Source organism: Podarcis cretensis (genome assembly GCF_951804945.1).
Source record: "Podarcis cretensis genome assembly, chromosome: 9".
In the NCBI taxonomy this organism is placed as follows: domain Eukaryota; kingdom Metazoa; phylum Chordata; class Lepidosauria; order Squamata; family Lacertidae; genus Podarcis; species Podarcis cretensis.
Genome location: NC_137178.1, coordinates 4,636,134 through 4,659,679, shown reverse-complemented (window position 1 = coordinate 4,659,679; position 23,546 = coordinate 4,636,134). Strand labels below are relative to the sequence as shown.

Here is a 23,546-nt window from a genome sequence, read left to right as displayed (position 1 = left end):
ACTCTGACTTCTGTCATGGTGTCCCGTTGTGACGGAAGTGGTATAGTCCTGCTGGCCACATGACACGGAAAGCTGTCTGTGGACAAACGCTGGCTCCCTCGGCTTGAAAGCAAGATGAGCGCTGCAAGCCCATAGTCGTCTTTGACTGGACTTAACCATCCAGGGGTCCTTTACCTTTACCTTTACCTTTACCTTTACCTTTACCTTTACCTAACCTTACCTCTTCCACTTTAAATGTCAGTATTCCCTGGGAAGAGATGGTTTGAATCTGTGGTGTGGGTGTGCCTCTGAGCCCATTTGCCACCTCAGTGAATACTGCGAACTGTAGTTTGCTAAGGGTGCTAGGGATTTGTAGATCCACGAGGGTTAAGCTACAGTTCCCAGGATAAATGGGAAAACGCAATCAATAACAACACACACTGAGGCTGGAAAACTGCATTGCAAAATTCAGAGAAGCGCAAATTCTGGAGGATAGCTGCGTTTTGGTTCATGTACCGGTTTGGAAAAAATAATAATAATGGGTGGATCATTTCATTAAAATGCAGGGGAAGTGCCCTACACACACACACACACACACACACACACACACACACACACACAACCCGCACCCTAGCATGAGCCAGCTTATCGATGGCTGCTTCTGAAACGATGACTCACGTCAGCAGCTGGGCATTGTCGTGCTTCTTCCGGGCCTTCAGAGACTTTTTCCACTGCAGGAAGGACATGAGCGAGGCGTGAGCATCGCTGCTCAAGCTGCACTGGTCCCTCTCGGTCCAGACCTCCAGGCCGATCAGGGCCACTTTGATATTCAGGGACCTGTAAAACTGGGGAAGAGGAGCAGGAAGAGAGGTGGAGGGTTATTAACAACAACAACAACAACAACAACAACAACAACAACAACAACAACACAGTCATAACTCATGTTGAATGCGCTTTGGGTTGAGCGCGTTCGAGTTGCGCTCTGCGGCAACCCTTGCGCATGCGCAGACGCTCAAAATGACGTCATACGCATGCGCAGAAGCGGCGAAAAGCGACGCGTGCGTGCACAGACGTGCCATCACTACTTACGTTTGCTTCTAGATGCGAACGGGGCTCCGGAACCGATCCTGTTCGTATCTAGAGGTACCACTGTAATGGACCCATAGTTCACCTGCAAGATCACCTTGCCCACTTGACTACAGTCATACCTCGGATTACAGATGCTTCAGGTTGTGGTTTTTTGGGTTACAGACCCACCCAAACCTGGAAGTACCGGAACGGGTTACTTCCGGGTTTCAGCGGTTGCGCATGCGCAGAAGAGCTAAACCGTGCTTTGTGCTTTGTGCATGCGCAGAAGCGCCGCATCGCAACCCACGTGTGTGCAGATGCGCAGGTGTCGGTTGCGAACGCTGCAGGCTGCAAACGTGCATCCCCGCACAGATCACGTTCGCAACCCAAGAGTCCACCGTACTTCAATCTGTAGAGCTGGCCCTGTTACAGGTGCCAGATAATACCCCGCTCTGCATTTGTAAGAAATCAATCTTTCAGTGTGGCAGCACCTCTGGAACTCACCGCCTATTGAGGCAATTTCACTGTACACTTTCTGGCACCTGCTAAAGGCCTCTTTGTTTCTCAGGCAAGCCTTCCTGGACATTATTAGCATTGCTTTGTATTAAATTTGTATACCACCCTTCGTTCGAAGATCGCAAGGCGGTTCACCACGTAAAAATGCAATATGTATTTTAAAACCAATAACCTCCCCCCCCCCCCCAAAAAAAACACATTTAGAATGTTGGCGTATGTTTTAATCTGCTCTAAGTTTATTGCGGATTTTGTCTTTTGCAAGTTTTAAAGAGTTAATAAGAGTTTGAAGGGACCACTGGGGTCCATCTAGTCCAACCCCCTACAAGGCAGGAGTTTTTTGTCCAGTGTGGAACTCGAACCCATAACCTTGAGGTTAAGAACCTCATGCTCTAACTGACATATCCTGGCTTCCAGTTGTTTTTACTGATAGTTTTATTGGCTTGTTCTCTTTGTAAGCTGCTTGGAGGCTTTTGCTTTCTGAAATCAAGCCGTGTATAACTTTACTATACAAAATAAATAAGTGTGCTGTTAGCCCCCCCCCCAACACTGTTAAGTCAGGCATAATAATAATAATTAATAATAATAATTTTTTATTTATACCCCGCCCCTCCCGGTTCAGAAAACTGGGCTCAGGGCGGCTAACAACAAATTTAAACACTTAATTATAGAAGCAGCAGAAAATACAGTATAAAAACATGAATAACAATAAAATTCAAAGTTCAGAAATCAATTTGGGGGAAATCCATCTAATAAGCATTAGATAGTCACCAGGGCTAGCTGGCTGAATTGGTCCTACTTGGGCCAGCAAGGAGGCCAGGGGAGAATTAGCTGTGGGGTCTCAGAGCGGGTGATCTTCATAAAAGATGAGGAGCAGGGAAGAGAAGGGAAATAAAAGAGAAGGCTGAAATCAAATTAAAGGCCAGGCAGAATAGCTCTGTCTTACAGGCCCAACGGAAGGAGGTTAAATCCTGCAGGGCCCTAGTCTCATGGGACAGAGCATCCCACCAGGTCAGAGCCACCAATGAGAAGGCCCTGGCCCTGGTGGAGGATAGTCTGACTTCCTTAGGGCCCGGGACCTCTAAACCAGCGTTTCCCAACCTTGGGTCTCCAGCTGGTTTTGGACTACAACTCCCATCATCCCTAGCTAGCAAGACCAGTGGTAAGGGATAATGGGAACTGTAGTCCAAAAACAGCTGGAGACCCAAGGTTGGGAAACACTGCTCTAAACTATGGTTATTCATGGACCTGAAGGTCCTCTGTGGGGCAGACCAGTAGAGGCGGTCCCGTAAATACGAGGGCCCTAAGCCTATGCTCCTCCACAACCCCCTGGGACTGGCGGCTGGTCCATTAGGGCAGGTGGGGCCCTGCCCCACTAATCTCAGTGCGCCAGCCCCACCTGCTTAACTTTTCCTTTACATCCAGCCCAGACGGCCAACTTCCCCTTCCTTAGTCTCTGCACTGGCCTTGTAGAACTCAGCCCGGAGGAAGAGGACTAAACCAGAATTACTTGGCTCGGGCTCTCGTTGCCTCTGGCGCCACCTAGTGTCGGACTCCCTGCCTCCTGCCCTACCAGGTCTGATTTGCACCAGCCACCACTGTTGTGGATAACCACTCCCAGCAGACCTGACCACCGCTCCCTGATCATTGCTGGGGCTGATGGGAGTTGTAGTGCAAAGCACCCGGAGGGCACCAGGTTGGGGGCAGCTTGGTCTGCGCTGACTTATAGCACCTCTTCGGGTTTCAGAACGGAGTCTTCCTCAATTTGCTCGGCTGGTAAGAGTGTGGTGCTGACAACGCGAAGGTTATGGCCTGATCCTGTTCCAATCATAGGAATGCTGCAATGAGGGAATATGCAGCTGTCTCTTCCGGGGATCGAACCTCCAACCTTGGCGTTGTCAGCATCATTCTTTAACCAACCGAGCTATCCAGCTCCAGGGCTCTTTTTATGGGCTTATGTGCTTGATGTTCAGAATAGGTAGCTGTGCATAACCCAAGTCTTGCTGACAGTCTCTGAGCAATTACCTTGTCTACGTAATTCGCAATCTCCAAGATCCGTTGCTTGGTGTGCCCCAGATTTTGCTTTTGAGATGCAAACTGGGAAGGAGACGGTGGAAGAGGAGGGGGAAAGGGAGAAAAGGAGAGGCAAAGGAACAAATTTAGGGACATTTCTTCAGCCGAAACTAACACACACTGCTGGATGCTCTTTGAAGAATTACTTCCCCCACGATGCACGGAATATGTGAGAACGACTGTGCTTAAATTCAGAAGGATTGTCTTCATCCAAACCAGCAGGTCCCAAACTTTATCAAGCCTTTGGTTCCTTAAACTTACCCCCAGTTCCCCCTACCCTAGAAGAAGCATTATTCAGAATAGCAGTTTGCATGTCCCGGTAAGAAATATTATTATATTTCTATACCACCTTTCATCTGTAGACCTCAAGATGGTTCACAACATAAAAATACAAGGTAAAAACACAAAATACATAATGAAAACAAGAACAATACAATACAATAACCCCCCAGTCCTTGGATGAAGGGAAGTATATAGATAATAAAAGTAACAACAACAACAACAACAACAACAACAACAACACATTCAAAGCATTCCCCCAATAATCCTGGATACAATAAAATTCAAAATACACTTTTAAAATTCAAAACACACTTAAAATTCAAAGCAGTCACAACTGATTCACATTTATCCAGAATCTAATTGACACCAATCACTTTAACTCATTCAACAAATTCAATCCAATCCCACTGCCCCATTGGGGGGGGAAGTACCGCCCACTTTGGGAACGACCGTTCCAGACTGTCCTTCATCTGCCTGGTGCTTTCCTGGTGTAGTTCTGGACTACAACTCCCATCATCCCCAGCCATCGCTGATGGGAGCTGGTAGCCCAAAACATCTGGCAGGGACCAGGTTGGAACAGGTGGACACCAACAACAGCAGAAGACTTGTCCTGCTTGTGGTCTTGCCAGGGATATCTGGTTGGGGACCTGACCTGAGCTTTGGGCATTCAGGAAGCTTCATGAAGCCCCTGGCTCTCCAATGATCTCCAAGATTCAGTGCAGCGTTGAGGACCACCTCTCCTCATTCTCTCCTACCTAGGACCACCGGAAGTCCTGATGTTTCTCCAAGCACAGAAGGAGAGCAGGGCTCCTGCTTGATCCTGGGCCATCTCTCAGGGGAAAAACACACTCCCCAGCAGAAAGCTGGAAAATGCATTTGTGGACCTTTGTATCTTCTCATGAAGCATTGTGCGCCACAAAGCCAGGCTAAGGGTACACAGGTTGGTAAGATCTGGGCTGCTGGGAAGGTGGGCTTTGGAGTCTCTGCAGGCTGGACCACTCAGTTCACAGAGGAATTTGTACAAAACCCTCTTTCTACCCATGCTAGCTGACAGCAATGTGACGGATGGAAGTGAGAGCTGGACCATCAAGAAGGCTGATCACCGAAGAATGGATGCTTTTGAATTATGGTGCTGGAGGAGACTCTTGAGAGTCCCATGGACTGCAAGAAGATCAAACCGATCCATTCTGAAGGAAATCAGCCCTGAGTGCTCACTGGAAGGACAGATCCTGAAGCTGAGGCTCCAAGACATTGGCCATCTCATGAGAAGACTCCCTGGAAAAGACCCTGATGTTGGGAAAGATGGAGGGCACAAGGAGAAGGGGACGACAGAGGACGAGATGGTTGGACCAGCATGAGTTTGACCAAACTGTGGGAGGCAACGGAAGACAGGAGTGCCTGGCGTGCTCTGGTCCATGGGGTCACGAAGAGTCGGACACAACTAAACAACTAAACAACAACAACCTGACATCAAAAATTCTCACCAGGGTGTAGTCTGCAACAATGAAGAGCTCCATGTATTTCAGGGTTCTCCAGGCATCTCTCCTTTTCTGAAAGACAAATTTGCTCAGTGTCACCAGGAAGGAAGGAAAAGCAACTATTGTGGTGATCCTCGCCAGGGCCGGATTAAGACCTTTAGAGGCCCTAAGCACTGAAAAGATTTTGCTGTCCTCATATATGTCTCATTCAAAATATAAACAAGAAACCATAAAATAAAATTTTATTTTTCAAAACCTACAATATGATAAAAAATGTTCATTTTGGTACAAGTGGATTTTGGTGGGGCTAACCTAAATTTCTGGCATATGGTTGAATTGTTTCCATGAATTGCTGGCACAGCCTGGACGCGACTCGTGACTCGGGAGCCACACCAAGGTTCAAATCCCCACTCAGCCACAAAACTCGGTGGGCAACCTTGGCCAGCCACTGCCTCTCAGTCTGACCTACCTCAAGAGTTTGGATTTGATATCCCGCTTTATCACTACCCGATGGAGTCTCAAAGCGGCTAACCATCTCCTTTCCCTTCCTCCCCCACAACAAACACTCTGTGAGGTGAGTGGGGCTGAGAGACTTCACAGAAGTGTGACTGGCCCAAGGTCACCCAGCAGCTGCATGTAGAGGAGCGGGGAAGCGAACCCGGTTCCCCAGATTATGAGTCTACCGCTCTTAACCACTACACCACACTGGCTCTCGTTGCTGTGGGGTGGGTGAGAGCCAGGGAATGCCACCTTGAGCTCTGGAAAGGTTTATTTATTTATTTATTTATTTATTTAATCATTTTTTCAATACAAACAACAACCGCAAAAGACTCATACAACAAAAACCATAACAACACTAATAACACAATTTGACAATTCAGATTTGAATACACTGATATACCTATGACTACACCTTTTTAACAATATTTCCCCACCTCTCCTCCCCCTACTTCCCACCACTACCCGCCTCTTATCGCTTAAATATTCCTTCCAGATTTCTTCATATTTATCCATTCTTAATTTGCGTCGACATGCAATTCATTCGTATGTAGCTAATCTGTCCGTATTATCAATCCATGTGCTCAGTGGAATCTTTTTGTGGCTCTTCCAATTCATCAAAACAAGTTTTTTTGCTTCTAATATAGCACGGTACATCCATTTATTTATTTTGGACCACTTGTAATCTCCCACGTTTCCGGAATATAATTTACAATTAAATTCAATACCCCTATCCTTGCTGGAAAGGTGAGATGAACAAAAACCTATTAGCTTCCAAATCTGGGATTCCACCCTGTCCACTTATCGTGCCCAAAGGCTTACCCGCTGATGTGCAGACAGTTTGAAGGACCGGGCGATATCGGCTATGCTGCTTTGCATCTGGTCACCATGCCCACAGGTCCCGCCTTTGATTGGCAGGTGTTCTGCCCTATAGACGATGTGAGGCTCAGAGTCCGGGCTGGCTGGGGGTTTCAGGTAGTAGCTGTCATTGTGGTTGAGGGTGATCAGGCCACTGGCGGAAGAACAAAAGAGCGTGATTGGAACAACAGCCGCCATCTTTAACAAAGAGTCAGGGGGATTTATAATTCATCTTGGGGACCACTGTAAGCAGATGAAAACATTAGCAGGGTTGCAATAACACTTGTAACATAGCAAATACTATGGAGATGATGGAGTAATACGAAAGATGGACTACTGAATAATATGCAGTTGAAAAGGTTGACAGTAGGACCCAAGGAGGGGGAGGTGGGAAGTCCAGAGATTCGGAGGAATCTGTAAAGATGGATGTCTAGACTTGTAAAACGAAATAAAAATTATTTCAATCCAAAATCAGCAGCAGCAGCAGCAGAAGCTGTGGCTATTATTATTATTATTATTATTATTATTATTATTAAAGGATTTGTTTGTTTTTCTGTTTGTGTTGTTTATTAGTGTTATAAAATGAATAAAAAATTGGGGGGGGGATGAAATGGTTGTGTGGAAGGCAGTAATAAGCGGATGGGGGGTGATAATGATGCTCATAATAGTGGAAAAACAACTTCACCAGTAGCTGCCTTCTCAAGCAATCGTTTCCCTGCCACCTGCCAGCTCACCTGTGTTTTTAAACTGGTGATGCCTGTGAACCTAGAACTTTCACCATTGCAAAGCAAACCCTGCGTGGCTCGAAATTTTGGTGGGCGAGGTGGCAGGAGACAAGACTAAAGAACGGGACTCAAACACGGGGAGGCTCAGGACCAAACGTTCCACTCAGCCATGAAGCTGAATGCTCTGGTTATCTCCCGCTTGGACTACTGCAATGCGCTCTACGTGGGGCTACCTTTGAAGGTGACCCAGAAACTACAACTAATCCAGAGTGCGGCAGCTAGACTGGTGACTGGGAGCGGCTGCCGAGACCACATAACACCGGTCTTGAAAGACCTACACTGGCTCCCAGTAAGTTTCCGAGCACAATTCAAAGTGTTGATGCTGAACTTTAAAGCCCTAAACGGCCTTGGCCCAGTATACCTGAAGGAGCGTCTCCACCTCCAACGTCCAGCCCGGACACTGAGGTCTAGCACTGAGGGCCTTCTGGCGGTTCCCTCGCTGCAAGAAGTGAGGTTACAGGGAACCAGGCAGAGGGCCTTCTCAGTGGTGGCACCCGCCCTGTGGAACACCCTCCCACCAGATGTCAAAGAGAACAAGAACTACCAGATTTTTAGAAGACATCTGAAGGCAGCCCTATTTAGGGAAGCTTTTTAATGTTTGATGTATTACAGTATTTTAATATTCTTTTGGAAGCAGCCCAAAGTGGCTGGGGAAGCCCAGCCAGATGGGCAGGGTATAAATAATAAATTATTATTATTATTATTAAAAGATGCTGCCCAATCCCCACATCTCAGCCCAGCCCGCTTTGCAGGGCTGTTGTGAGCCACACAGAGCCAGAGCTGGTGTTTCTGCGAGGCAGGGGGCAGGGAGATCGGTCAAGGCAAAGCAAACAACGAATAAATTCACCCAGCCTGCACATTCCAGTCCTAAAACTTTGTTTTTCCCTGAATTACGTTGTTCTGGCTTTCCACAATTACTCCAGGGGAAAGGAATGTCTGTGCTTCTGTTGTGGCTGGCCTGAGCTTACCACTCTGCAAGCCGGACGGGGACGGGTGTGGGGTGCAAGCTTGCCAAAGATGCCTCAGAGATTTGGTCCTCCCCAGAGCTCCCTCTTCCCACGCAAACAGCCCAGAATAGGAGGCTGGTCCATGAGGGCAGTGCCACTTCGACCTTGACTTAAACCTCTCATTGGGAGGCTCTACCTGTTGTTGGCTCTGGCGCCCCCTACTGCTGGTCTCCACACCTCTTGCCCAACCGGTCTCAGTGAGCCCAAGACCCCGCCTATGCGCCAGGATCGCATTGCCCCAGTTCAACTCTAGATGGCGATGTTTAAGCTGCTGGGAATGTATGTTCTGGAGAGCCCACAACCCTGTGAAGTTGTCCGTTCCGCAGTCAAGCAGAGTCACAGAGGCAACAAGCTAACTCTCTCCCTTCCATCCCACGGACCCGATCTAAATTGCCACAAAGACCCCTCTGGTTTTTGAGAAAGAAAAATAGATGGGGAGCGCTGCACCCGAAGCTCTCCTCCCACCAACACGGCACACCTGATGCCTGCAAATTGAGACCAGGCACCCTTTGGAAACCCCAATCCTACAACAGACAGACCCCCGTTGGGGTGGGGAAACAGACAAAAATAACCCAGCTTGTGTTTTTGCTAGGAGATAAATCTAAAGCAGTGTTAGCCAAACTTGGGTCTCCTGCTGTTTTGGGACTACAATTCCCATCATCCCTGACCACTAGTCCTGTTAGCTAGGGACGATGGGAGCTGTAGTCCAAAAACAGCTGGAGGGCCAAGTTTGGCCAACACTGATCTAAAGAACCTCAGGCGTTTTCTAAACATTTAGAAACAAGAAGGGGCTTGGGGAAATCAGGGAGCTTTGCAACGATTTGCTATGCAGCTAGAGAGAAGCAGCACGGGAACTGGTTGCAGGTTCGATCCCGGAATGGGACAGCGCAATATTCCTGCAGGGGGTGGGACTAGTTGATTCTCAGGATCCCTTTCCAGGTCTACAATTCTATGATTGAAGAAAGGACAGACAGACAGAGAGGACACAAGACGGGGCCTTATAGTGAGTCAGACCATTGGGTCCATTTGGCTCAGTATCATCTACACTGACTTGTTGTTCCTCTCCCAGCCATGTCTGGAGCTGCTAGCAGCAGGAATCGAACCCGAGGCCTTCTGCAGGAAAAGCAGGGTCTCTGCTGCTGAGCTGCAGCCCTTCCCCAGGGGGAACAGAGGGACCCTTGCAGGATGCAAGAAATGGGATCTGCAAGAGATTGGACCCCGCTCCCAGTTCAGCCGCAGCCTCCAGCGAGAAGGACACATCTGAGTGTCCGCTGACATCCTGACTCCAGAACGAGTTTTGTGTATGTGTGAGAGAGCGTGTGCACATAGCTGAGAGATGACCTCATCCGCCGGCATTCCTCAAGATGCTGCTCAGGCCCAGGAGTTATTTTGAGTCACAGAATCCTGGAGTTGTGGAGTTGCGAGGGACCCCTAGGGATCATCCAGCCCAACCCCCTTGAAATGCAGGGATCTTGGCTCGAGCACCCATGATGGATGGCCATCCAAACTCTGGTTCGAAACCTCTAAGGAAGGAGCCTCCAAAGAGGGACTGTTCCCCCGTCAAACAGCTCTCGCCTTTCTTCCTGATATTCAGTTGGAATCTCCTTTGTTGTGAAAGGAACTGTGGGGTTGAGAGTTATTATTATTATTATTATTATTATTATTATTATTATTATTAATTTGTACCCTGCCCATCTGGCTGGGTAGTTGTTTTTCTCTTTGACATCTGGTGGGAGGGTGTTCCACAGGGTGGGTGTCAACACCGAGAAGGCCCTCTGCCTGGTTCCCTGTAACTTGGCTTCTCCCATCAGATGTCAAGGAAATAAACAACTACAGAGTTACCTCGGGTTACATACACGTCAGGTTACATACGCTTCAGGTTACAGACTCCGCTAACCCAGAAATATTACCTCAGGTTAAGAACTTAGCTTCAGGATAAGAACAGAAATCGTGTTCCGGTGGCGTGGTGGCAGCAGGAGGCCCCATTAGCTAAAGTGGTGTTTCAGGTTAAAAACGGACCTCTGGAACGAATTAAGTACTTAACCAGAGGTACCACTGTACATTAAAATGTCACACATTAAAAACTTCCTTGAACAGGGCTGCCTTCAGATGTCTTCTATATGTCAGGTAGTTGTTTATTTCCTTGACATCTGATGGGAGGGTGTTCCACAGGGTGGGTGCCACTACTGAGAAGGCCCTGTGCCTGGTTCCCTGTAGCTTTGCTTCTCGCAGTGAGGAAACCGCCAGAAGGCCCTCAGAGCTGGACTTCAATGTCCAGGCTGGATGATGGGGGTGGAGATGCTCCTTCAGGTATACAGGACCGAAGCTGTTTAGGACTTTAAAGGTCAGCACCAACACTTTGAATTGTGCTTGGAAACACACTGGGAGCCAATGTAGGTCTTTCAAGACCGGTGTTATGTGGTCTCGACGGCCGCTCCCAGTCACCAGTCTAGCTGCCACAATCTGGATTAGTTGCAGTTTCCGGGTCACCTTCAAAGGTAGCCCCACGTAGAGCACATCACAGTAGTCCAAGCGGGAGATAACTAGAGCATGCACCACTCTGGCGAGACAGTCCGCAGGCAGATAGGGTCTCAGCCTGCATACCAGATGGAGCTGGTAGAAAGCTGCCCTGGACACAGAATTGACCTGCGCCTCCATGGACAGCTGTGAGTCCAAAATGACTCCCAGGGTGTGCACCTAGACAAGCAGCGGGGGGTGGGGAGGTCCCTCCCCCTTGGTCTTCAGCTCTGGCAAATTTTCCACAGCCAGATTTTGACAGCATCCGGGGAGTAAGACACGACTCCTTGAGGCCCTAAAGGTAAAGGTAAAGGTACCCCTGCCCGTACGGGCCAGTCTTGACAGACTCTGGGGTTGTGCGCCCATCTCACTTAAGAGGCCAGGGGCCAGCGCTGTCCGGAGACACTTCCGGGTCACGTGGCCAGCGTGACATCGCTGCTCTGGCGAGCCAGAGCCGCACACGGAAACGCCGTTTACCTTCCCGCTGGTAAGCGGTCCCTATTTATCTACTTGCACCCGGAGGTGCTTTCGAACTGCTAGGTTGGCAGGCGCTGGGACCGAGCAGCGGGAGCGCACCCCGCCGCAGGGATTCGAACCGCCGACCTTTCGATCGGCAAGCCCTAGGCTTTAACCCACAGTGCCACCTGCTTCCCTCCTTGAGGCCCTAGCGCATGGCAACTCTCCCAGTGGGGAGGTTTGGGCTGCCATTAAAAAAGATGTGCTCTAGCAGGGCTGGGGTGCCTCAGGCCTGGAGACCAAATGCAGCCCCTCTCTCAGGCCCTCAGGGTGCTCCTCACCAAGAAACACTGTGCTCGGGGCTACACCCCTCACCAGCTTTGCTCGGCGTCCTTCCCAGGCAATTTGGCCCAGCTGGAATGCAGAATCACAGAACTGGAGCGTCGGAAGGGACCGCCAAAGGTCATGTAGCCCAACTCCCTGCAATGCAGGGGTCCTGCCCACAGCCATCCCTGGGTGGACTCGAACCACCAACCTTCTGGTTAACAGCCAGAAACCCTGACCCACTGTGCCACAGAGACCGCAAACTACTTTTTCCCAGATGGAAGACGGAGAGGTCTTTATGGTTTCGTGGCTTTGTGTTTTAGTGCGCATTTTGTTTTCCCCTTTTTGTAATTTTCTGCTGCAAACCACCCCGGCATCTTCAGAGGAAGGGCAGTTTACGAATTCAATAAATAAATAAATAAATAAAGGCAGGGGGTCAGACTAGATATCCTAGGGGGGTCCCTTCCAGCTCTGCGATTCTATGCGGCCCCGTACTTTTGCATAGATGCAATCACAGCCTGCCGGACGGAGGGAGATAGGAGATGCACTGATTGCTCCACCCACTTTTGTGTCTGGCCACACCCACCACCGGATTTCCACCACCCTGGAATGGGAATGTGTCCCACGGGGGGTGTGGGGTGTGGAAAAAGGTTGCTTGTTTATTTATCGCACGATATTGGAAGCAATTTAAAACAACTTGCAGTCCTAAAAACAAGGAGAGCCAGGGCAAAGGGGTGAGTCTTCAGCATCCTCCGGAAGCTGTGCAATGAAGGTGCTAGGTAGTTCCTCCTTTCTCCTGTAGAAAGGAGTTCCACAGGTCAGGGGCCACCACAGAGAAGGCCCTCTCCTATGGGGCTCCCCTTGAGCTTCTGAGGGTGGAGGAAATAGCAAGAGGACAAAAAAATCCCCCATCTCCATTTCTGGGACAGAATGCCTACGTGCAATTGTTCAACTGGCTTTCATGAGATAAAGTTGAATTGTCTGATGGCCTTGGGCCTTCTCGAGATAACATTCCAAATACCCTTATCAAAAGCCACTCGAGGTCATTTCATTCCTCCACCCCAAGGTTTGGGGTTCGGGCAAGGGGGAAAGTCACAGTGGGATTTCCCCCAAACCAGCCAGGATCCAAACACGTACCACCACCCTGTGGGGCCAGTTTGGAAGGGAAATGGTTTACGCCCTTATTTCACAAATCACTTCCCATAAAACACCCGAAAGCGATTTAACGATACGATGAAAACATACAGAAACACGGTTTCGTCCAGTGCTGATACAAACCAGATTCAAAGTGTCTGCTTGCTGGGAAAAGAAGGAAGGTCTGAAATAATCATTAGAAATATAAGAGATGGCATCTGCCTGATAGTCACAGAATGGAATTCCAAAGGTAAACAGATGACCAAACAAAAGATCCGATTCTTACACCCTTTGTAATTTGGTGCTGGGACTTAGCTCTTGAAAAAGTCTGTGTGAGGGGTGAATTTTTTACATAGTAGTAAGTAATAGTAATTCATTATTTGTACCCCGCCCATCTGGCTGGGTTTCCCCAGCCACTCGGGGGGCTTCCAACAAAGATTAAAAATACATTAAAATGTCACACATTAAAAACTTCCCTGAACAGGGCTGCCTTCAGATGTCTACTAAATGTCAGATAGTTGTTTATTTCCTTGACATCTGGTGGGAGGGCATTCCACAAGGTGGGCGTCACCACCGAGAAGGCCCTCTGCCTGGTTCCCTATAACTTGGCTTCTCGCAATGAGGGAACCGCCAGAAGGCCCTCGGAGGTGGACCTCAGTGTCCGGGCAGAACGATGGGGGTGGAGATGCTCCTTCAGGTATACATAGCAGCGAAGCGGGAAATGGGCAGCATGGTGTAGCGGTTAGAGTCCACTGCAGGGATTGGACTAGATGACCCTTGGTGCCCCTTCCAACTCTTATAGTTCTAGAATTCTATGTGTCAGCCGAAGACCTGGAAGAGACCAGAGTTTGAATCCCTGGAAATCCATGAAGCTCACTGTGCGTGACCCCAAGGGCTGGTCACTGCCTCTCAGCCTAACCTACTTCACAGGGTTGTTGTGTGGAGATTAAAGCGAGGAGAGGGAGAACCATGCATGCCACCTTGGGCTCCTCGGAGAAAAAAGTGAGCTATAAATGTAATTAATAAATACATGGCGATATTGTTGATTAGAGTGACCAGGTTGCAGGTTCGATTCCCGCATGGAACAGCTGCATATTCCTCCTGCAGGGGGTTGGACTGGATGACCCTCAGGGTCCCAACTCCACAATTCTATGATATTTTAAGGCAAAACCACCACGACTAAGAAGTCTTTAAATCGCGCCCCCTGCAAAAAAAATAAAAATGAATACAATCTTCAGGGGACATTTTCACGCCAACAGACAAACAAATTTCAACCAGGTCAAAGATTCCGGATAAACGCTAGACACAATCGCTGGTCAATTCCAAGACCGATATGGTCGGAAGCTCTGTCTACGTCGCCCAGAAGGATTTAGGTATATCAGAAGGAGCGAAAGGACGTCCGTCCTCGCAGGGAGGGCCAGTGGCTATTAAAACCCAGTCTCCTCGCACCACTTTTCTTACCTGATTCCAGAGCAGGTACTAAGGACCACCCAGGAGCCCTCGTACCCTCGGACGTGGCCATGGTAGTAGCAGTGTTCCTGGAATCAGAGGGAACAGATGGGAACTATGGGTTAGGCTGGTTCTTTTCTGCAGGGAAAATTGTGTGGATTTTATATGTAAATCTGAGAGGTGGTCAGATGAACTGAAATCGGCCAGGGTGTCGAGATTTTGGATTTTGAAAAGCAGCAAAATTCCATCATGGATTTTTTAAAAAATCATTATTATCAATCTAAATCATGGGTAGGCAAACTAAGGCCCAGGGGCCGGATCCGGCCCAATCACCTTCTCAATCCAGCCCACGGACGGTCCAGGAATCAGGCCCCCTGCTGAAAAAGTCTGCTGACCCCTGGTCTAAATTTTAACCCAACCCAACCCCCTTTACTCTAGTGCAAACCTAACTAGAATATACCGTATTTTTCGCCCTATAGGACGCACCGTCCCATAAGGCGCACCTAGTTTTTTGGGGGGGAAATAAAGGGGAAAAAATTATTTCCCCCCCAGGCGCAGGGCTGGGGCAGGGGAGGCCCGCCCGAGCTTCCCCTGACCCCAGCCCCCAAACAGGCAGCTCTCTGCAAGCTGTGGGAGCCCAGCGCTGGCTCCCGCTGCTTGCTGAGAGGTCCGCGAAGCCTGGACGCACTGAGCTCAGCGCGCGCAGGCTTCGGCACGCAGGCAACTCTCCGCAAGCAGCGGGAGCGCTCCCACTGCTTGCGGAGAGGTCCGCGAAGCCTGGAGAGCGAGAGGGGTCGGTGCACACCGACCCCTCTCGCTCTCCAGGCTTCACCGAAAGCCTGCATTCACCCCATAGGACGCGCACACATTTCCCCTTCATTTTTGGATGGGGAAAAGTGCGTCCTATAGGGCGAAAAATACGGTACATTTGAGTACCCATTGCAAAATTCAGAGAATGTTGAAGGGAAGCTGTGGTTTGGTCCATGCATCGTTTAGGAAAGTGCAAATTGTGATTGTTAAAAGAAATTTATTGTTGTTATTGTTTCCACTTCCTGGCTTTTAATTGCAGGCTGAATATCAGCAGCACCATTCCGCATGTGCTATGTGGATTTTGCTGTATAGAGCTTCCAGGTTCAGGAAAAATATACCTTTGAATACTAGTTCACAGTGCAACGGCAGTAAACGCCAGCAAGCTGTCTATGCAGGCCATCTTGTGCTTCTTTGCAACAAAAGGTAACCAACACATCCCTCCTGCCCTCAAGGTTTTTAATGCTAAAGTTAGAGCTCAACTGCACTATGGAATTTCAATCAAGAAAATGCAGGCAGACTTTCTATTTAAGATTTTTGCTGTCCAACACTGCATATCCTACGCAGCCCTGTGTTTAGAGAGAGGCCACCAAAAGCTAGAGACAGTTGCCTGGATGAGTTTTCTTTCATGTTGGCTAAACATTTGTTTTTCAGCTGACAAAGATACTTTACTTCGTGAAGTTCCATGTGACTCCTTCCCTTCCCCAGGGCTACAACTGTTTTGCACAAAGATACGGCAACTCGGGCTTTCAGAGGATCTCCTGGGTGTTGTGGCTTTTCCAAACTAATCTCAGTAGTGGAAAAAATATGTTCCCTTCTTTATTTTCAACTCTCTTGGGTGCAGGGATTTAACCCAAATTATCTACAATTTTTGTTTAACCCGCAAGAAAGAAGGGCTTTTTCGCTGGCAAGGTTCAATTCTAATCCTTCTAACCTCCTTTGGGGTAGGTTTGCGGGTTTGGCAGAAGGAGATAGGATCTGCCCGTGTGATGCCCACCTGGTGGAAACTCCAGCTCATATGGCCCTTAAATGTATAACGTATGATGATCTCCGCCAACAACTTTTAGACCAGCTCTGTATCCCAACATGGAAACCAGAGACAGAGGTTATACGCTTCCTTTTACAGGGGAGAGATCAGGAGCTCACCAAGACAGTAGCTAAGTTCCTCTATTTGATTTTTTGCCGCCAAAATACGCTACAGGATCCTGCCCTTGCTGGAGACCCATAGAGGTGAAATAGAGTGCTCACCTCCTTTTCTTCCCTTTGGCAAATCACCGTATTGTTGAAATGGCGATGAGATTGCACTGGCCTATTTATTCTGAATGTTTGTAAGTGATGCCAATAAAGGTTTGATGAAGATGATGAATACTGCAGGGCAGCCTTTGCCAACCTGGTGCCCACCGGATGTTTTGGACTACAACTCCCATCAGCCCCAACCAGTCCCCAGATGTTGTTGAACTACAACTCCCATCATCTCTGAGCACTGGTCCTACTAGATAGGAACAATGGGAGCTGGATTCCAACAACATCTGAGGACCCAAGGTTGAAAATGTCTGCTCTAGACTGTGAACTTGTCATCCAGTGGGCATGCCAAACAGGACACACACTTGTTCCCATCCATATTTCCCACCACTTACCAAGAGCTGTCTTTATCAGGCTCTATTGGCCCTTGCCCAGCCCGTTACCAACCCCAGTTCCCGAAATCATGCCATTAGGCTGCGCTTCAGGACATTGTGTATTCTTAGGGAGTTTTAAAAATCAATAAATGCTCGCAATGAGCCGATTAAGGGCCAACTAAGCCATGTTAAGTGGTCGTGAAAAAATTATGATTGGTTTGCAGGATTAGTCATTCCAAAGCAATCTCTTAATTTGCTCCAGCCTGGGGTTTCTGTATCTTCACAAATAAACCCTTTTCACCAAGCACTGAGATGGAGGGACCATCCTAATTTCTGAGCTTTTCCCAGCTGAAAGCATGTTTGTGAATTTTTCTCTGCAACCCAAAGGACTAGAAACTTGAGATGAACAACAGCTTGAAAATAGGACTGTGAGGTATCTGGTTTCCAACACGGCGATATACCACCAGCTAAACTGAAATAAGGATGGAGCGATGTACAGGCAATGGCTGGCTTCTTGGTTCTCGCCGCATTGTGATTTTTGCCGGCGCCTGCTCTTGGGATTCAGTGCCCACTGCATGAGCTTGTTTTGCCTCTCTGTTTTATGCTGGAATTCGTTTACTTGTCACTCATTGTGGTTGTGGTTGTTGTTGTTGTTGTTGTTAAATTTACATACCGCCCTATACCTGGAGGTCTCAGGGTGGTTCACGAAATAAATTCAAAACACAAAGCCACAAAATACACAATCAAAATAAAAACAACCACCCAATAACCAACACACACACCCCAAAAAACCCCACATTTTAAACTGATCCTTGCTGCCCAGCTTTATCTGGTTGCCAATGGTTACTGTTAATTTGATTCTGAATTGATTTTAGAATGTATTTCAATTAATTGACTGTGATTTTACGTAAACTATGCTATTTTTACTGTTGTTAGCCACTCTGAGCCCGGCTTTGGCTGGGGAGGGCGGGATATATATAAAATTTTGTTGTTGTTGTTGTTTTTGTTGTTGTTGTTTTCTCTATCAGTTTGGCGGTTTCCTCCTCCTCAAAGCTCATGTTACTGTGTTTCATGTCAAAACAAAATAAAAAAATTCCTTCCAGTAGCACCTTAAAGACCAACTAAGTTAGTTCTTGGTATGAGCTTTCGTGTGCATACACACTTCTTCTTTCGTGTACATGCACACTTCTTCTTCAGGTATCTGAAGAAGAGAGAAAACAACAACAACAACAACAACAACAACAACAACAACAACAACAACAACAACAAAATTTTATATATATCCTGCCCTGTTTTGACTATGGCAGACCAACACGGCTACCTATCTGTTACTGTGTTTCATGTGTTATTCTTTGTAAGCCATCCAGAGAAGGCTGCCATTGGTTGGCACATCGATGCACTTGATAAAGGAATTAAGCGCTGCCCTGGCACTGCACATCTCAACATCGCCAATTTCGCCAGCCTGACGCATCTTACTTACCGTGAGGTTGGGTGAGATGGTCGTGGGCTGGCCCCCCTTTTCATAATGGGTCTCCGTATAATCTGGTGACAGCAGCCTGCTGGGAAAGAAAGGGAGAGTGAGTTCTCAGATGAAATATGTGCATAATGTTCCTATCCATAACCTTTTATTATTACTCATATTTCAGATTTGTAGAGTTGGGACCCCAAGAGACATCTAGCCCAACCCTGTGCCCCCCGCAGGAATAAGGAAGCATCTCAAAGCATTTTCAACAGAAGGCAACAGAAACCGTGTACAAAATATAAAAAGAAATATAAAATATAAAAAGAAAACTGTGGCAAATGCAAAAACAATGGCACATTGCTATGTACTGAGTTGAATAGGATCCAGAATGCAGCAGCCTGATTGGCCCCAGAACAATAGGATCCAGAATGCAGCAGTCTGATTGGCCCTAGAACAATAGGATCCAGACTGCAACAATCTGATTGGCCCTAGAACAATAGGATTCAGAATGCAGCAGTCTGATTGGTCCTAGAACAATAGGATCCAGAATGCAGCAGTCTGATTGGTCCACCAGAGCCACCCAATACAGCTCCAGGTGGAAGTGAATCTGCAACCTGATTGGCCTACAGGAGAATCCCGGAATTAGCCAATCACCTGGGGCCCATTGTGTAAATAATGTATATAAAGCAGACATTCTGGGGGGACTTCCATTCCTCCTCACCACTATGAGCTGAATAAAGAGCATGAAATCCACTCTCGACTCCGAGTATATTTCACACGTATAAAACAAATTCAGGTGCCGCTCAACAAACAGGCTGTCCACACAGGAACACTCGGTTGCACTGGAACACCATTTATTCCCCCCCCCCCCAAAAAAAAATCCCACTTGGCTCTGCCTTAAGTAAAGGATTTTTGCAGGTTTCTGAACCGAGGCAGCCACTAACAGAGAAGGTCTCCATTTCCTTGGATTTGAGAGACCAGAAATTCTTCCCACCCCCCAAAACTCAGAACACAAAACACAGCCAAAGGGGTCAGTTGAAGAACTGCCTTAAATGGAGCGATGTGGCAGTTTTTTCGCTAAGCCAGGCACCCAGGGAGCCGGGAGAGGATCTCTCTCTGATGAATCACAATTCCCCACCACCACCCAAAAAAATACCACTGAGATTAACTCCTCGTGCCCTTCCCCCTGGGTTCCTGACTCAGGGCCATCCATCTGGAGGCACAAGAATGGAGAGGGAGGATGATTTCATGAAGCAAAACCTTCACATCCAGTCACTGATGTAGGTCCTGGGTACTAATTTTGTTTTAAATAACTAAAGCATGATTCCTTTACCCAGGAAAGCTGACTTAAGTGGTTTTCATAGATTAAGGAGATGTGAGTAACGTCGGCTGATGTGGCGCAATTCCGGACATCACAGTCCCAGAACTTGGAGACAGGGAGTTGCTCAGAGCGGGCAGGATGGGACCATTGGCCTGATTCACTGCGAGAGTCGGTCTGCAGAGGATCGGGTGCAGGAAGTGGGGTTTAGTGGTTAAAGCATCAGAATATGTTGTGAACTAAATGGTGGGTTACAAATGTAATAAATAAATAGGTTTAGAAAACTTATTGATTAGAATATTTGTGTGAAATACGGAATAACAGATACAGTCTTGCTTTAAATGTATATAGGAAGTGCAGTGTAAGCGGTGGAAGTCAATCTATGAATTTTTATTATTATTTTCATATTGAGATATTTCTAGAATAAACTTGGGAGAAATTCTTCCAACTTTTCTTCTTCTTCTTTTCTCCTCTTTTTTCTTTCTCTTTTGTTCCTTTTTTCATGTATACGTGCTTATTTGAAATATATATGTATGTATTTGCAATATTTTGCAACAATTATGTTAAATAAACAATAAAAATGTAATAAATAAATAGAAAAGAAAAAAACAAACAGGACCTGGGAGAGACCAGGGTTCGAATTGCCGTGAAGCTCGCTGGGTGAACTTGGGGGTTCCTCCCTGACTCTTGGCCTCTTGGCCTGCGGCAGGGAGTTCCACAGGTTAATTACATGCTGCGTGAAGGACTTCCTTTATTCTGTCGTCAATCTCTCCACATTCAGCTTCACTGAATGTCCATGAGTTCTAGCATGATGAGAGAGGGATAACAAAGCCTTTCTCCGGCCACTTTGACAATTCCCAGCGGCTCGGCGCCTCCCTTTATCAGATCAAGTAGCAAAGTTGATCCCATGAGCGCCTCTCCAAAGGGCCTGTTTTCTCCCACCATTGATGATCTGAAGGGAAAGTAGGGAGCCAGGCAAGGGAGGGAGAGACTCAGAATTCATCCTGGCCTCTGCTTTTGATTAATGCTCTTGTCTCCATTCCTGGCTTTTTATCATCCTCTCCAACATCGGGAAGTGATTTGTCAGCGGCAAAGCTGAGCTAGATGTCATTCCCTGAGCCTCCCAGCATGGCTGTTGAGAGACGGCGGACAGCTGTGGGAAAAAGGGAGCAATGGGATTCACTGCAAGCTTTTTCTTTGGGGGTGGGGGGCTGCCATGGGGCGGGCGGTGGGTGGGTGGGGGAGACCCAGCAGATAACAGCAAGGCCTGCTCTTTTTTCCCAGGCTCTTTCGAGACGCAAAAGTCAAGATGGCTTTGCTCTCCGACGAGGGCTCCCTAGACAACCAGGATGGGATTGGCGCTGCCTTTTCCGCAAGGAAAGGGTAAAGCGTTCGGGGGCTTTTCAGCTTAGCTGGAGGAAAGACTTCTAAGGGAAAAGACATGAAGGAGACTTAGAAATCTGAGCGGAGAAAATTTACTTTTCTTCCAGGGACGATAACGGCAGGGCAAACCAAACGAAGTCTTTCTTCATACAGTACCTTATAGGGCTGCCAAATTTCAAGAAGTAAAAAAAACCAGGACACCCCAAAAGCTGCTGAGCTCTTTTTTAGGAAGACCTCCCCCAAAAGACGCCAAAAAAAGTGATTTTTCAATTGACTTCCCTAAGGTCAAGGACAAAGTGCCTGGATTCCCTCAGACACCTATTATTATTACAGTCATACCTTTAGGTTGCATTTATTCGGGTTACAGACACGCCGAAACCTGGAAGTACCAGAACAGGTTACTTCCGGGTTTCAGCGGTTGAGCATGTGCAGAAGCGCTAAATTGCACTTTGCTCATGCGCAGAAGTGCAGAATCGCAACCTGAGCATTCACAGATGTGCCACTGTGGGTTGCAGACACTGCAGGTTGCGAACGTACATCCTGCACAGATCATGTTCACAAACCGAGCGTCCACTGTATTATTATTATTCATTCATTCAACTTATTTTGTTGTTTAGTCATTTAGTCGTGCCCAACTCTTCGTGACCCCATGGACCAGAGCACACCAGGCACTCCTGTCTTCCACGGCCTCCCGCAGTTTGGTCACACTCATGCTGGTAGCTTCGAGAACACTGTCCCACCATCTCGTCCTCTGTCCTCCCCTTCTCCTTGCGTCCTCCATCTTTCCCAACATCAGGGTCTTTTCCAGGGAGTCTTCTCTTCTCCTGAGGTGGCCAAAGTCTTGGAGCCTCAGTTTCAGGATCTGTCCTTCCAGTGAGCACTCAGGGCTGATTTCCTTCAGAATGGATCGGTTTGATCTTCTTGCAGTCCATGGGACTCTCAAGAGTCTCCTCCAGCACCATAATTCAAAAGCATCAATTCTTCGGCGATCAGCCTTCTTTATGCTCCAGGTCTCACTTCCATACATCACTACTGGGAAAACCATAGCTTTAACTATACAGACCTTTCAACTTATACATCGCCCTATACCCGGAGGTCTCAGGGCAGTTCACAAGAAGACCACAACATACAAAATCAAACCAAAAGCAATAACCCAATAACCCCCAAACCCAGAAAGCCACATTCTAAAAGAGTGTTGGGTCTCAATAAGATCAACCAAAGGCCTGGTTGAAAAGGAACGTGTTTGCCTGGCGCCTAGAGGTCTATAATAAAAGCACCAGGCGAACGTCCCTAGGCAGAGCATTCCACAGACGGGGAGCCACTGCAGAGAAGGCCCTGTTCTCATGCTGCCGCCCTCCAGACCTTTCGTGGAGGAGGTACACGAAGAAGGGCCTCAAAAGATGATCTCAGGGTCCGGTTAGGTTCATATGGAAAGAGGCGGTCCTTGAGGTATTGCAAACCTGAGGCCTTACAGGTCAAAACCAGCACTTTGAATTGGGCCCGGAAACCAATTGGTAGCCAGTGCAGTCGGACCACAATCAGTGTAAGATGCTCAAACCGTCTTGCTCCAGTGAGCAACCTGGCCGCTGAATTCTGCACTAGCTGAAGTTTCCGAACCATCTTCAGAGGCAGCTCTACGTATAACACATTGCAGTAACCTTGAGGTTACTAGAGCATAGACAGCAGTAGTTAGACTATCCCTGTCCAGATAGGGAAGTAGCTGGGCCACCAGCCAAAGATGATCAATTCTGCCTTTGAAATCCCGGTAATGTAGGAAGCCAGTGTGGTGTAGTGGTTAAGAGCGGTAGTCTCGTAATCTGGGGAACCGGGTTCGCGTCTCCGCTCCTCCACATGCAGCTGCTGGGTGACCTTGGGCTAGTCACACTTCTTTGAAGTCTCTCAGCCTCACTCACCCCACAGAGTGTTTGTTGTGGGGGAGGAAGGGAAAGGAGAATGTTAGCCGCTAGGGTAGTGATAAAGCGGGATATCAAATCCAAACTCTTCTTCTTCTGCCTTACCCTGAGGGTTTCAGGTACGGGTCATTCCTGGCCCTACGTGGAGATACTGGGCATCAAATGAAAGCCCTGTTTACCATAAGAAGGTCAGAAGATCCTGCTGGATCCAGTACATCTCATCCAGCATCATGTTCTCATCATAATCATAATCACCATTATTATTATTATTATTATTATTATTATTATTATTATTATTTATTTGTACTCCGCCCATCAGTCTGGGTTGCACAGCCAACATACATAAAAACATAACAAAACATTAGACATTAAAAAAACCAAAAACTTCCCCATACAGGGCTGCCATCAGATGTCTTCTAAAGGTTGTATAGTTACTTATCTCCTTGGCTCGGGGGTCACAAAACTCCGTACCCTCCAACATTTATCCAGTGAAAATAGGGACATCCTAAGGAAAGGCGGAACATTCCAGGCTCAGATTAGAAACTAGGAGGGCTTCTGTAAATCCGGGGTTGTCCCTGGAAAATAGGGACATTTGGAGGGTCTGTAATAGACCAATGAAGGATAAG

At 47.7% G+C, this 23,546-nt stretch overlaps 1 protein-coding gene and 1 long non-coding RNA gene across 3 annotated transcripts in view; one reads left to right on the top strand and one right to left on the bottom strand.

The window, feature by feature from the left end:
• The window catches only part of ADAM33 (ADAM metallopeptidase domain 33), a 104,574-nt gene that overhangs the window by 37,143 nt on the left and 43,885 nt on the right, over positions 1–23,546 (bottom strand). The window contains exons 4-9 of one of the 2 annotated variants that reach the window (XM_079990767.1): positions 18,325–18,400; positions 14,434–14,510; positions 6,714–6,903; positions 5,400–5,465; positions 3,586–3,657; positions 658–824 (exon numbers count right to left, since the gene is read on the bottom strand). In XM_079990767.1, coding sequence (XP_079846893.1) covers positions 658–824; positions 3,586–3,657; positions 5,400–5,465; positions 6,714–6,903; positions 14,434–14,510; positions 18,325–18,400 — 648 coding nt within the window. Of the gene's footprint in view, positions 1–657; positions 825–3,585; positions 3,658–5,399; positions 5,466–6,713; positions 6,904–14,433; positions 14,511–18,324; positions 18,404–23,546 lie in introns of both variants that reach the window. The other variant, XM_079990766.1, reaches the window with a different exon arrangement.
• Positions 1–23,546, top strand: part of LOC307224476 — a 516,482-nt gene that overhangs the window by 466,597 nt on the left and 26,339 nt on the right. The gene's annotated exons all lie outside the window — the stretch shown is intronic.